This window comes from Coenobita brevimanus, chromosome 41, assembly GCF_032717465.1.
Source record: "Coenobita brevimanus isolate Jiangsu-jjx chromosome 41, ASM3271746v2, whole genome shotgun sequence".
NCBI classification, from domain to species: Eukaryota; Metazoa; Arthropoda; class Malacostraca; order Decapoda; family Coenobitidae; genus Coenobita; species Coenobita brevimanus.
This window is the reverse complement of record NC_136994.1, coordinates 794,757-807,673: the sequence shown is the minus strand read 5'-3', so window position 1 is coordinate 807,673 and position 12,917 is coordinate 794,757. Positions and strand designations below refer to the sequence as shown.

The 12,917-nt window shown below is 44.4% G+C and overlaps 1 protein-coding gene across 1 annotated transcript in view; it reads left to right on the top strand.

Moving 5' to 3' along the window:
* LOC145397458 (cytochrome P450 2L1-like) overlaps positions 1 to 12,567 on the top strand; it is a 34,703-nt gene extending 22,136 nt beyond the window's left edge. The window contains exons 5-10 of the mRNA XM_080270519.1: positions 689 to 888; positions 1,756 to 1,873; positions 2,934 to 3,114; positions 3,375 to 3,492; positions 4,157 to 4,301; positions 12,365 to 12,567. Of these exons, the coding sequence (XP_080126645.1) occupies positions 689 to 888; positions 1,756 to 1,873; positions 2,934 to 3,114; positions 3,375 to 3,492; positions 4,157 to 4,301; positions 12,365 to 12,567 (965 nt within the window). The remainder of the gene's footprint in view (positions 1 to 688; positions 889 to 1,755; positions 1,874 to 2,933; positions 3,115 to 3,374; positions 3,493 to 4,156; positions 4,302 to 12,364) is intronic.
* Positions 12,568 to 12,917: the final 350 nt, after the last annotated feature.

Here is a 12,917-nt window from a genome sequence, read left to right as displayed (position 1 = left end):
ACTAGAACAACGTTCACTCTATTTGCTGGACCCTCTAGAAGATGTGAGTAAACTACATGTCGACCGGTAATATGAGAAATTTGGGTAAGGACTGAGGGAGGATTTGGCCACATAAACCCCCCCTCTAGTTCATAAGCAGACTGAACGTAGTCATGGAGGGGCCCGGTCGTCTCTAAGCTGAAAAACTAGTCGCATTTGCTTCTGTTGAGTTACGTGTCTTTTTCAGTCATATCTTTTTGTGACATGTATGCATTATTTGTATATAACATAAACTATTCTCCTGGAAGCTCTGAGCATGATTCACGTGAGACTTCTATTCCTACAGTATGATATTTCAGGCAGGATCTGGTTGACAAGCAGTGGCTGACTGGTGAAGGATACATAAATAGAGCCAAAAAAGGTCTAAAGGACCCTAAACAAAGGTATGATCAGGTTATCTTCGCCTAGGACCTTGTTAGACACGGAGACGAATGCTGGAGCAGTTCAAGGTGCTCTGCTCTGGACCAGTTCTCTGTTGGGATACAGCAGCTTCAATATTCTAGGCCCACCATTCTTTCATCAAACTTTGATTCCACACTGTTTTTATTCCTTCAACTTCCCTTCTGCTTTACTCTTGCCCCACTTCATCTTTGACATTCCCACATATATTTCTTTCCTGTTTTTTGTCCTTCCTCTGCTTCTTCCCCAGACATGCGTTACGAAATGGACGACCCGCGAGGACAGGAAGCCGTCAAGCTAGTCATCTGCTGCCGTGCACCTCTTCAAAGTCCAGTCTTCCTCTTCAACCTCTTCCCTTGGCTACTTAAAGTAGCTCCTCCCTTCCTCAAGGAAAAACTGGGCTATAATAAAGTTCAGCGATGGGTGGAGAGATTCCTGGATAAAGTTTCTGTGAGTACACATGAGGGTCGGCTATATATTGGGTCTCTTGGTGGGAGATGAAGGTTAATGCTTGATCTCTTTATTTTCTCAACGCTCTGGGCTACACAGAACACAGAGAGTGTAGCCCAAAACATTAGGGAAATGAACGTCTCGGGATGCATAGAACCCACATTCAGAGAGTGTAGCCCAAAACGTTAGAGGAATGAACGTTTCGGGATGCACAGAACACACCTTCAGAGAGTGTAGCCCAAAACGTAAAAGAAAATAAAGATTTGAAACTCTGTATCTACCTCCCATCCAACATTTCAAGCTTGTATTGGATCGTCTCTATATTACATCTCCCTTGTCATTTCTTTAACGTTATGGGAATGGTTCAGCCTGCTGATTTGGGTGTGGGAGTGGGTTATGTAAGCACAATGGAATGCCACACCAAGTTATAGGTTACGTTTACTTATAATAAAAGTAGCGGTGATTAGCATTCTTCTTTCTTCTTGCTCTTTTTCATTTTCTTCTCCTGTTCTTTTTCTTCTTCTTCTTCTTCCTCCTCCTTCTCCTCCTCCTCTTATTCGTCTTCTTCTTGTCACGAACACATGATATGGACAGGATGTGGAGTTGCAATAATGTTTTTTTCTGCCACTGAGCTATGTAAAATAAGTTGCAAAGAGATGAAACTCTGGACCAAGTTAGAAACAGACAAAAACAAATAGTACAGTGTCGAACTGGATAATGGTGGATGGACAAATTAACAAAGACAGGCAACTAAAGGACATTTTAACAAGGACAGGCAACTCATGGCCATATTAACAAGGATAGGCAACTCAAGGACATACTGTAATAACAAGAACACGGAACTCGAGGCATAGTTTGGTGTTGCAGGAGGTGTTGAAGGATCACAAGGACACACTGGACCCGTCTCACCCCAGGGACCTCATAGACCAGTACCTGATAGAGATGGACCACACCAAGGGAGAGGCAACGGACGCTCCATACACAGGTGAGATTAAGTACCACTGGAAGCGTCGTGACACCTCTCCCTAAGTGATTTATTTAAGGGTGAGACCCTGGATGCCCACTACACAGATGAGGTTAAAGGCAGTATTCCAGGTGGCTTAGGGGGTATCTAGGCCTGCTCCTGCACAATATAAAAGGTGGTACATATATAATCCTATAACGATACATCAAAGGTCAAGGTCACTGGGCAAGGTCAACCTAAATTATTTTTATTCTATTTAGACCAAACTTTATCGAAGGGTTGAAGATACGACAAGAATAAATGGATTCAGTTTTGAGTATAATCAGTTAAAGATCAAAGGCACAGGTCAGTTTCACACAGCAAGGTCAGCTCAAGCAGTATTGATCTTATCAGAATCAAACTTTTATTTATTTACTTGTTTATTTATTTGCTGCATTGTCAGAATGTAATGAGAACTAACTGTTTGCAGGGTTCAAGGCTATGATATCCACACTTCACTTGGACATCTTTAATTTTGCCAAGTATAGTACTTTAACTAGGCTCAAAATACAGACAAATAACTTTCTCACTTCAGATATCCTTTCTCATTATTGGATTTGCATGTAATATTAACTTACTTGCGGTTTAATGGGATCATCGCCACCACATCAAGATCTGTATTTTCGTCAGTTAAGGAAGCTCCCTGGCACCTCAACTTGAGTTATTTATTCTGGATATTGCTGGGTAACATCAACTTGTATGTTAATTACGCTGATTATGGTGGTATTTCAAAGACTTAAATGAAACAGAAGAGAATGACAATGAGTAATAAGCAAAATAAGCTGCTTGGGAAGAGATCTTAGGCAGCTTGCTCAACTGACGAGAAGATGGGCCCAACTTTTCTCTGAACAGTACCAGAATATTCTGTCTACATTCAAACCACCGGTTATCCTTTTCATATTCGTCAGAGTTGGATTTGGGTGTTATGATTATCAACTTACTGTTTGCTGGGACTGAGACTGTCATATCCACTCTGTGCTGGGCAGTACCAGAATATTCCGCTTACGTTCAAAGTGCCAGTTATCCTTTTCATTTTCTTCAGAGCTGGATTTGCGTACTATTATTACTGACTTGCTGCTCGCCGGGACTGAGACCACCTTATACACTGTGCACTGGGCCATCTTGTATTTAGCCAAGTACCCGGAGGTGCAGGCCAGGGTGCAGAGGGAAATTGATCAAGAGGTCCCAAAAGACAGCTTTCTCTTCTACTACGAGAGGAACAAGTAAGAGAGTTTGGTGGTAGAATCTAACTGTCTGCCTGCCTGTCTGTCTGTCTCTCTCATAAGATTCTCAGTTCCAGCTTTCCATATGACCCGCAAGAGGGCCATGTAAGAACGTTAATTTTGGTGATACAACTATTCTCTCTCTCTCTCTCTCTCTCTCTCTCTCTCTCTCTCTCTCTCTCTCTCTCTCTCTCTCTCTCTCTCTCTCTCTCTCTCTCTCTCTCTCTTTCTCTCGTGCACAGTTCTTCCTCTCTCTCCAGACTACCGTACCTGGAGGCAGTGATTCATGAGGTGCACCGTATTGTCTCTCTCGTCCCTTTGGCCGTCGCTCACGCCGCCTCTGCAGACATCATGCTGGACGGGTACCTCATTCCCAAGGTTAGTGACCGTGATTCGAATCCAGGAGGCTCCGTAGTAACACTTCCTAAGTGATTTGTCATGCTTATTACATCTTTAACACTGTACTGTATTATATGCTATTTATATAATTTCAGTATCGCAGCAATAACACGGAAGTTGACATTGAGGAAATGTGTACAAAATAAATCAGTAAGAAACAAATGTTGTGAAATATCCGAAGCCACTTAGAACGGCCAGGAGAAAATTAGGAAGAGTAAGTAAAAAATAAAGAATTCATGTTGTTAAAGTAGTTAAGGTGAAAATAAGGAAAATATCTTTGAAAATGCACAATATCCACATTATTACGAGTTGTGATGGATATGCTGGTATTGTTTTCAATTTGTCTGTGTATCAGTGTGTGTGTGTGTGTGTGTGTGTGTGTGTGTGTGTGTGTGTGTGTGTGTGTGTGTGTGTTAGCACGATAACTTCGCAACCACCCAAGATACCACGAAATTGTATAGGTGTGTAATAGGGATTAAAATCTCGAACGAGTTCGAAATTGGTGAAGGTAAGTCAAGGTCAAAGTCATATTCCGAGCCGCGCTAGATATGTATCGGCTCGCGGCTTGTGTGATTCCCTCCTTAGGGGTGCCTCTAATTGTTATTATTATTATTATTATTATTATTATTATTATTTATACCAGGGCACAGTGGTTGTCCCTCACTTGGAGTTCTGCCACAAAGATTCTCAATTCTGGGACCAACCAAACGAATTCAACCCAGACCACTTCCTCAACCCAGACGGCTCATTCAACAACAGGAAGGAGGGGTTTCTGCCATTTGGAATTGGTAAGTTGATGATAAGGAGAGAAAAGGCAAGAAAATAGTCGTCAGTTTCATCGTCATCATCATCATCGTCATCATCATCATTTATCATTATTCACAATATGTTTTTATTAATTTAATTTTACCTTCTTTTTTTTTCACCTTTTTCCAGCTTATTTCCTGTAGTTTTAGTGAGTCCGGAAATGCAGCAGTGTGTGACTGAATGGAAGGAGGTGTCATCGAGACTGATGTGGGTGAAAGCGAAATATGAACGTGAGTTGTGGGTATATGTGAGTGCATATGGGCCTGGTGATGAACGGGATGGAGAATAGAGGGAGTCTTTCGGGAATGATGTTGATCAGTGTCTACAGAGATTTGGAGCGAATGCAAATGTGGTGATGATGGGAGATTTGAATGCTAGAGTGAGAAATGTAGCAGTTGAAGGTGTAGTTGGTATGCATGGTGTACCTGGAAGAAATGAAAATGAAAAATGAATGGTAGGGATATGTGTTGAGCGAGTATTGGTGACTTGAAATAGCTTGTTTGAGAAGAAAGATATTTATAGGTATACATGGATGGGACAAGAGGGTTGAAGGATTGTTGATAGAGCACTGGATTATGTGGTTGTGTCCAGGAATGTAGGAGGAAGATTGTTGGATGTGAGAGTTTTGAGAGGGGAGGGTGGAGGTATGTCTGACCACTACCCAGTGGAGGGAAACTTGAGAGTATGTAAAAGATGGGTGAGAGCTAGGAGAGTTAGATGTGGCAGGGAGGTTTTAAAAGTGAATGAGTTGGATAAAAGAGAGAAAATGACAGAGTATCAGGAGAAATTGAAAAAGTGAAACCCAGTGAAAGATCAGGAATATGGCAATGTCGAGGAGGAATGGCGGTTGTTTAAGAGCGCTTTGGAAGGGCATGCGGAAGAGGTGTGTGGTGTGAGACGAGTGGGTGGTGGTGTTAGAAAGGGAAGTTTTTTTTTTTTTATGCAAGGAAGAAGGAACCAAAGGCCATGAGCCAGCAGTACAGTTCCCTTCAAGAGAAAATCTAAATACAATAGAGAGCCAAATTCAAGATCCGATCATTTTGAGTTGCCTGGACACACTGCGTTTGAAAGACTGGAGATCATAGGCAGCAGGAAATACAGACAGAGGGAGACAGTTCCAGAGTTGACCTGTTGCATAAATGAAAGACTGGGAGTAACGGTTAACTCTTGCATTAGAGAGTTGGACAGAAAAGGGATGAGAGTTTGCTGCCAGACAGGTGCTACGCGCCCGTCATAGAGGTGGAGGAATGCAAGCAGACAGTTCAGAGGAGCAGTGACCATTAAAGTAGCGATAGAAAAGAGATAAAGATGCAACAGTGCGGCGAAGAGACAGAGGTTGAAGGGAGTCAGTAAGAGGAGGAGAGTTAATGAGACGAAAAGCCTTTGACTCCACCCTATTGAGAAGAGCTGTATGTGGGGAGCCTCCCCACACATGAGAGTTGTACTCCACACAGGGGCGGATAAAACCCCTGTGTAGAGTCAACAATTGTGCAGGGGTAAAGAAAGAGCGGAGTCGGCTTAGCACACCCAATCTCTTGGAAGCAGATTTTACAAAAGATGTAATATGATCTTTCCAAGATAAGTCCCGAGTAAATGAAACCCCAAGCATGTTCAAGGATGATGCAAGATTAAGCTGAATATTATTAAACATTAGTGGGTATACCTGTGGAAGATTTTGTCGGGTAGATAGGTGTAAGAACTGAGTCTTAGATGCATTAAAAACAACCATATTATTTTTACCCCAGTCAGAGATACGAGCCAAGTCAGACATTAGGTGTGCCATTGCCTCATCCCTTGTTTGTTGAAGAAACCGTTGAGATGGGCGTTGTGGGAACCGAATGGAAAGGTGAAGGGTGGAGTCATCAGCGTATGAGTGGATAGGGTTAGATGTACAGGTTAGAAGATCATTGATGAATAAAAGGAAAAGAGTTGGTGATAGGACAGAGCCCTGAAGAACACCACTGTTGATAGATCTAGGAGAAGAACGATGGCCGTCTACAACAACGGCTATAGAACGACCAGAAAGGAAGCTGGCGATGAAGGCACAGATAGAAGGATAGAAACCGTAGGAGGGCAGTTTGGAAATTAAAGATTTATGCCACACTCTATCGAAAGCCTTTGAGATGTCAAGTGCAATGGCAAAGCTTTCGCCAAAGTCCCGAAAGGAGGACGACCAGGAGTCTGAAAGGTAGGTGAGAAGATCGCCAGTGGAGCGTCCCTGACGGAACCCGTACTAACGATCGGAAAGGAGATTGTGATAGGAAAGATGCCAAAAAATTTTTTCTATTGAGAATTGACTCGAAAACTTTTGAAATACAGGACATTAAAGCAATTGGACGATAGTTGGAGGGTTGAGAGTGGTCACCCTTCTTTGGGACTGGCTGAATGAGAGCAAACTTCCAGCAAGAAGGAAAGGTACAAGTGGACAGACAAAGGCGAAAGAGTTTGCCAAGGCAGGGTGTAAGCACAGAAGCGCAGTTCTTGAGAACAACAGGAGGGACCCCATCAGGCCCATATGCCTTGTTAGTACTGAGGCCAGTGATGGCAGAAAATACATCAACTGAAGAAATTTTAATGTCAGCCATGAGGAAGTCAGATGGGGGAAGTGATGGAGGAACAGCACCGGAATCGTCTAAGGTGGAATTGGAGGAGAAAGTCTGTGCGAAGAGATCTGCTTTATCAGTAGAAGAAATAGCTACAGAACCATCAGAGTAGAAAAGAGGAGGGAAGGATGATGAGGTAAAGTTGTTAGAAAGATTTTTGGCAAGATGCCAGAAGGAGCGGGAAGAATTCGAGTTGGAGAGTTGAGAGCATTTAGTATGGATGAAATTATTTTTAGTAGAGCGAAGAACAGACTTAGCACGATTCCGGGCAGAAACGTAAAGATGATGTGATTCAGGGGTGGGTTGGCTCCCGTACCTTTTGTAGGCCCTCTCCTTGTTGCAGACAGCATTAGAACAAGCGTGATTAAACCAAGGCTTTCTTGCATTAGTCAAAGGATATGAGAAAGGAATGTATGCTTTCATGCCCGAGAGAATAACCTCCGTAATGTGCAAGGCACACTCAGATGGCTCCCGGCCATGGAAGCAATAATCATTCCAGGGAAAATCAAAGAAGTACTGCCTGAGGGCCTCCCAGTCCGCGGCTCCAAAATGCCACAGACGACGTTTCCCTGGAGGGTCCACAGGCAGTACCGGAGTGATAGGACAGGTTAAGGTAATAAGGTTGTGAACGGAGAGAAAAGATTAACAGAGTAAGCAGAAGGATTAGTTGTGAGGAAGAGGTCATGTATGTTGGAGCTCTCTCCAAGGCGGTCAGGGATACGGGTAGGGTGCTGTACAAGCTGCTCTAGGTCATTAAGGATAGAAAAGATGTAGGCTTGTTCACCAGGTGGATCCGTGAAAGGAGAGGAGAGCCAAAGGTGGTGGTGAACATTGAAATCTCCTAGAATGGAGATTTCAGAGAAAGAAGAAATGGATAGAATGTGTTCCATCGTAGAAGTAAGATAGTCGAAGAATTTTTGATAGTCAGTAGAATTAGGGGATAAGTAAACTGCACAGATATATTTAGTCAGAGAATGACAGGAAAGCCGAAGCCAGAGTGTAGAGAATTCAGAAGAATCGAGTTCAGGAACACAAGAGCAAGATAAGTCGTTGCGTATATATACACAACAGCCACCTCTGGCTTTGAAATGAGTATAGAGAAAGTAGGAGGATACAGAAAAGGGTTTGCTGTCAGTTGCCTCAGACAGCTGAGTCTCCGTTAGAAAAAGAAGGTGAAGTTTAGAGGAGGAGAGGTGGTGCTCAACAGAGCGAAAGTTAGAGGAAAGGACGCGAATGTTGCAGAAATGAAGAAGAAGAGAGTCAGACAGTGGTTCCAGGCACCTCGAGTCGTCACCGGGAGAGGGGCGGATGGTGGGGGCATGTATGGTCCCCCTCCCCTGGGGACTCCTAGGCTTGGTGAAGAGACGCCATTTTTTTTTTTTTTTTTTGAATAGGAAGTGTAGTGTGTACTGTGCATGTAGTTTGGTGTACTGTAGATAGTTAGAGAAATTTGTACTGGAGAGCATGCTGGCCTACTCTCTGTGTAACTGAGACACTGAAAAAGTTCAGCAAAGGGGGATGGTCAGGAACTAGTCCTGAGGGCTGATGAAACGGGAGCTCCAGCACTCCCTGTCATCAGCTTTCCATCCACCTCGAGAGTACTGCCCTGCTCGACTGGTGCTACAGTCTACTCCCAGGTGGTGCGAGGAAGCAAGTATGGCTGTGGCTGAGAGGAGACGTGCATATGAAGTGTGGCTGCAGAGTGAGGATGAGGTGTCGTATGAGAGGTATAAGGAAAAGAGGAATAGGGCGAGAAGGACTATGCATGATGTTAAAGTGACAGCAGATGAGTGGTGGCTTGGGTAGATGACAGAGAATTTTCATCAGAATAAGAATGTGTTTTGGAAGGAGACGAAAGGGAGAGTCTGGGAAGGAAGAGCGAGGAAAAGGAGAGGATGGACGGATGTTAACTGAGATGGATGTAGTGAGGGAGAGATGGGAGGAGTATTTTGAAAGATTTGAAAATGTAGAGGAGGAAAGGGAGGCTGAAATTGTGGCAGATGGAAGGGTGCAAGGAATGAATGTGTTGTAAGAGCTGAATGATTCTTTGATCACGATGGAGGAAGTGCAGGAGGCAGTAAAGTGGATGAAAACAGGGAAAGCTGTAGGTATGGACGGGTGTGCTGTAGAATGCCTGAAAGGTGGTGGAGCGACAATTGTTGAGTGATCAGGAAGATTGTTGAATGTGTGTTGTGTGAGGTATGGTGCCAGTTGAGTGGGTAAGTGCTTGTGTGGTTCCATTGTATAAAGGTAAGGGTAATAAGTATGAATACACTAGCTTTAGGGGTATAAGTCTGTTCAGTGTTGTAGGTAAGGTGTATGAAAGGGTGCTAATTAATAGAGTTTCAGAGGGTACGGGGGGAGTGATTGGTGATGAGCAGAGTTGCTTTAGAGAGGGAGGAATGCGTGGATCAGGAGTTTGCTGTGAGATAAGTGTGTGAAAAGTATTTAGCGAGTGTTAAGGATGTGTTTTGGGCGTTCATGGATTTAGAGAAAGTGTATGATAGAATTGATAGGGCGGCTTTCTGGACTGTTTTAAGATTGTATGGACTTGATGGTTGGTTGCTAAATGGAGTGAAAAGTTTTTATGTAAAGAGTAGAGCATATATAAGAGTGGGAAATACGGTGAGTGATTGGTTTCCCGTGAGAGAGGGGTTGCAGCACGGATGTGTAATGTCGCCTTGATTGTTTAATATTTATATGGATGGCGTTGTAAAGGAAGTGAATGCAAAAGTGTTAGGTGGAGGTCTGAGGCTGGTGAAAGATGAGGGTAGTGAGTGGAATCTGAATCAGCTGCTGTTTGCGGATGATACTGCACTGGTGGGTGATTCAGAGGGGGGACTGAGACAGTTGGTAGACAAGTTTGGAAAGGTGTGTGAAAGGAGGAAATTGAGAGTAAAGGAGAATAATAGTAAAGTGATGAAGTGTACGAGGTTGGTAGATGGTGGGAGGAGGAATATAGTTTTCAAGGGTGAGTTGCTTAAGGAGGTAGATTGTTTTAAGTATTTAGGGTCACATGTTGATGTGGATGGAAGAATAGATGCAGAAGTGAAGTTTAGAATGAATGAAATACGAAAGGTGCTGGAAGGAATGAAAAGTGTTTAGATGTTCTTCTCTTAGAATAGGTGCCAAGAGAAGGCTGTATGAGAATGTTGTGGTACTGACTGCGTTATAAGGGGCTGAAACATGGAATATGAGTGTAACAGAGAGGAAAAGTTTCAATGTAATGGAGATGAGGTGTCTGAGGAGTATGTGCGGATTGGCGCATATGGATCGAGTGAGAAATGATGAAGCGTGAAGGAGAACTGGAGTTGTGCGAAAGATCGCTGATTGAGCTGAGCAGAGGGTGTTTCGATGGATTGGGCATAATATGGAGAGAATGGATGATCGGTGATTGGTGAAAAAGATAAACTGATAGCATGTGAGAGGTGTAAGGCTGAGAGGAAGACCACAAATAGGATGGATGGACAGTGTGAAGAAAGCGCTGGATGCGAGAGGGATGTCTGTTAAGTAAGGAAGAGTGATGGAAATGATTGGAGAGAGATTGTGAATGAAAAAATGATGACCCAATCCTGAGGGGATATTCTTCTGCATTTGATCTGATCAGCTGATCAGGTTAGGAGCGGGTAATGGGATGGGTCCATTATGATGTGGCAGGGGAAAACCAGCTCAGCTGTCGGGCCCTGCTGCAGATGTCGCTGACAGCACTGCGCAGTTGACCCTCGTGCCGTGTGGTACTGTGAGGATCTGTCCCTTCTACCCTTGGGTCTAAGAAGAGAATGAATATGTTTGTGTGGATGAGTAAATTGGGACTGTCATCCTGTCTCGGCTTCCTTCCTTTTTTGTGGGAAGCACCCTAGGTATATTGATTGATAGATTTCTTGTAGTTCAGAGCCTAGACGATACTTTGGTTCTTCCTCATTTCCAAAGGACTTCTTCATGACTAGCATCCTCTTATGCTAATCTACTGTTATAACTCAGCATTCAAGATCAAGGGATGGCAATTTTTGGCCAAGCTATAGTGAAAGGGATATAGTCTTATTGCCATACACTATCATTATCCTGGCTCTTCTTCTAGTCCACACCAGCTAGTATTCCAGTCCACATCAGCTCTTATTGTAGCCCACACCAGCTTTTATTCAAGCCCACACCAGCTCCTATTCCAGCCCACACAAGCTCTTATTCCAGTCCACACCAGACATTATTTCAGCCCACTCCAGCTCTTATTTCAGTCCACACCAGCCATTATTCCAGCCCACTCCAGCTCTTATTCCAGCCCACTCCAGCTCTTATTCCAGTCTGCTCCAGCTCTTTTCCCAGTCCACGCCAGCTCTTATTCCAGCCTACACCAGCTCTTATTCCAGCCTACACCAGCTCTTATTCCAGCCTACACCAGCTCTTATTCCAGAACACACCAGCTCTTATTCCAGCCCACACTAGCTCTTATTCCAAAGCACACCAGCTCTTATTCCAGAACACATCAGCTCTTATTCTAGAACAAACCAGCTCTTCCTTCTGTCCACATCAACTCTTATTCCAGCCCACACCATCTCTTATTCCAGCCCTTATCTGAACTCCTTCTCCAGCCCACGACAGCTCTTAATCCAGTCGCCACCAGTTTTATTTCCAGTCTTTTTTCTAACTCCTATTCCAGCCCACACCAGCTCTTATTCCAGCCAACGCCAGTTCTTGTTCCAGCCTACACCAAAGCTTATTCAAGTCCACGCCAGCTCTTATTTCATCCCACAAGAGCTCTTTTTCCAGCCGACACCTTCATTTATTCCAGCCCACACCAGCTCTTACTCCAGCTGACACCAACTCTTATTCTAGTCCACATCAGCTCAAACTCCAGCCCATACATGCTCCTATTCCAGTAGACACCAGCTCTTTTTGCAGTCCACAAGCTCTCTTATTCCAGCCAGCAACAGGTCTTATTCCAGCCCATACCAGCTCTTTCTCCAGTCCACACCAGCTCTGAATCCAATCCACACCAGCTCTTATTCCAGTTCACACCAGCTCCTATTCCAACCCTCACCAGCTCTCATTCCAGCCCACACCAGCTCTTATTCCTGCCCACACCAGCTTTTATTCCAGCCCACACCGGCCGTTCTTCCACCCCTTATTCCACCTCTTATTTTAGCAGCACCAGATCTTACTCCACCCCTTATTCCACCTCTTATTCCAACCCACACCAGCTCTTATTCCAACCCACACGATCTGTTTTTCCAGTTAACACCAGCTATTATTCTAGTTCAAACCAGGTCTTATTCCAGTCCACACCAGCTCTTATTCCAGCCCAAACCTGCTCTCATTCCAGCCTACATCACCTCTTATTCAAGTCCACACCAGTTCTTATTCCAGTCCACACCATTTCTTATTCTAGGCCTCACCAGCTCCTATTCCAGTCCACACCAGCTCTTATTCCTGCCCAATCTCCACAGGTCGTAGGGCTTGTGTAGGGGAGAATTTGGCCAAGGTGGAGATCTTTGTGTTTCTGACGGCGTTGTTGCAGAATTTCACCTTCTCACCGCCGCAGGGAGAGACGCTGAAGACGGAGAGAGAACCATACGTAACAATTCTCAGTACCCCAAAGCCGTACAGGGTGGTGATTGAGGAGAGGCAGAGTGTGAAGAGGGAGGAGTAGAAGGGAAGGAGAGAGGAGAGGGAAAAGGTGTGTGTGTGTGTGTGAAGAGGGAGGAGTAGAAGGGAAGGAGAGAGGAGAGGGAAAAGGTGTGTGTGTGTGTGTGTGTGAAGAGGGAGGAGTAGAAGGGAAGGAGAGAGGAGAGGGAAAAGGTGTGTGTGTGTGTGTGTGTGTGTGTGTGTGTGTGTGTGTGTGTGTGTGTGTGTGTGTGTGTGTGTGTGTGTGTGTGTGTGTGTGTGAGTGTGTGTGTGTGTGTGTGTCAGAGAGAGAGAGAGAGAGAGAATAAGGAAAAGATCAGTTCCCAAGGTTGCATCACACACCTTGGATCCACATTCAGTGTGCAGTCACCTAAA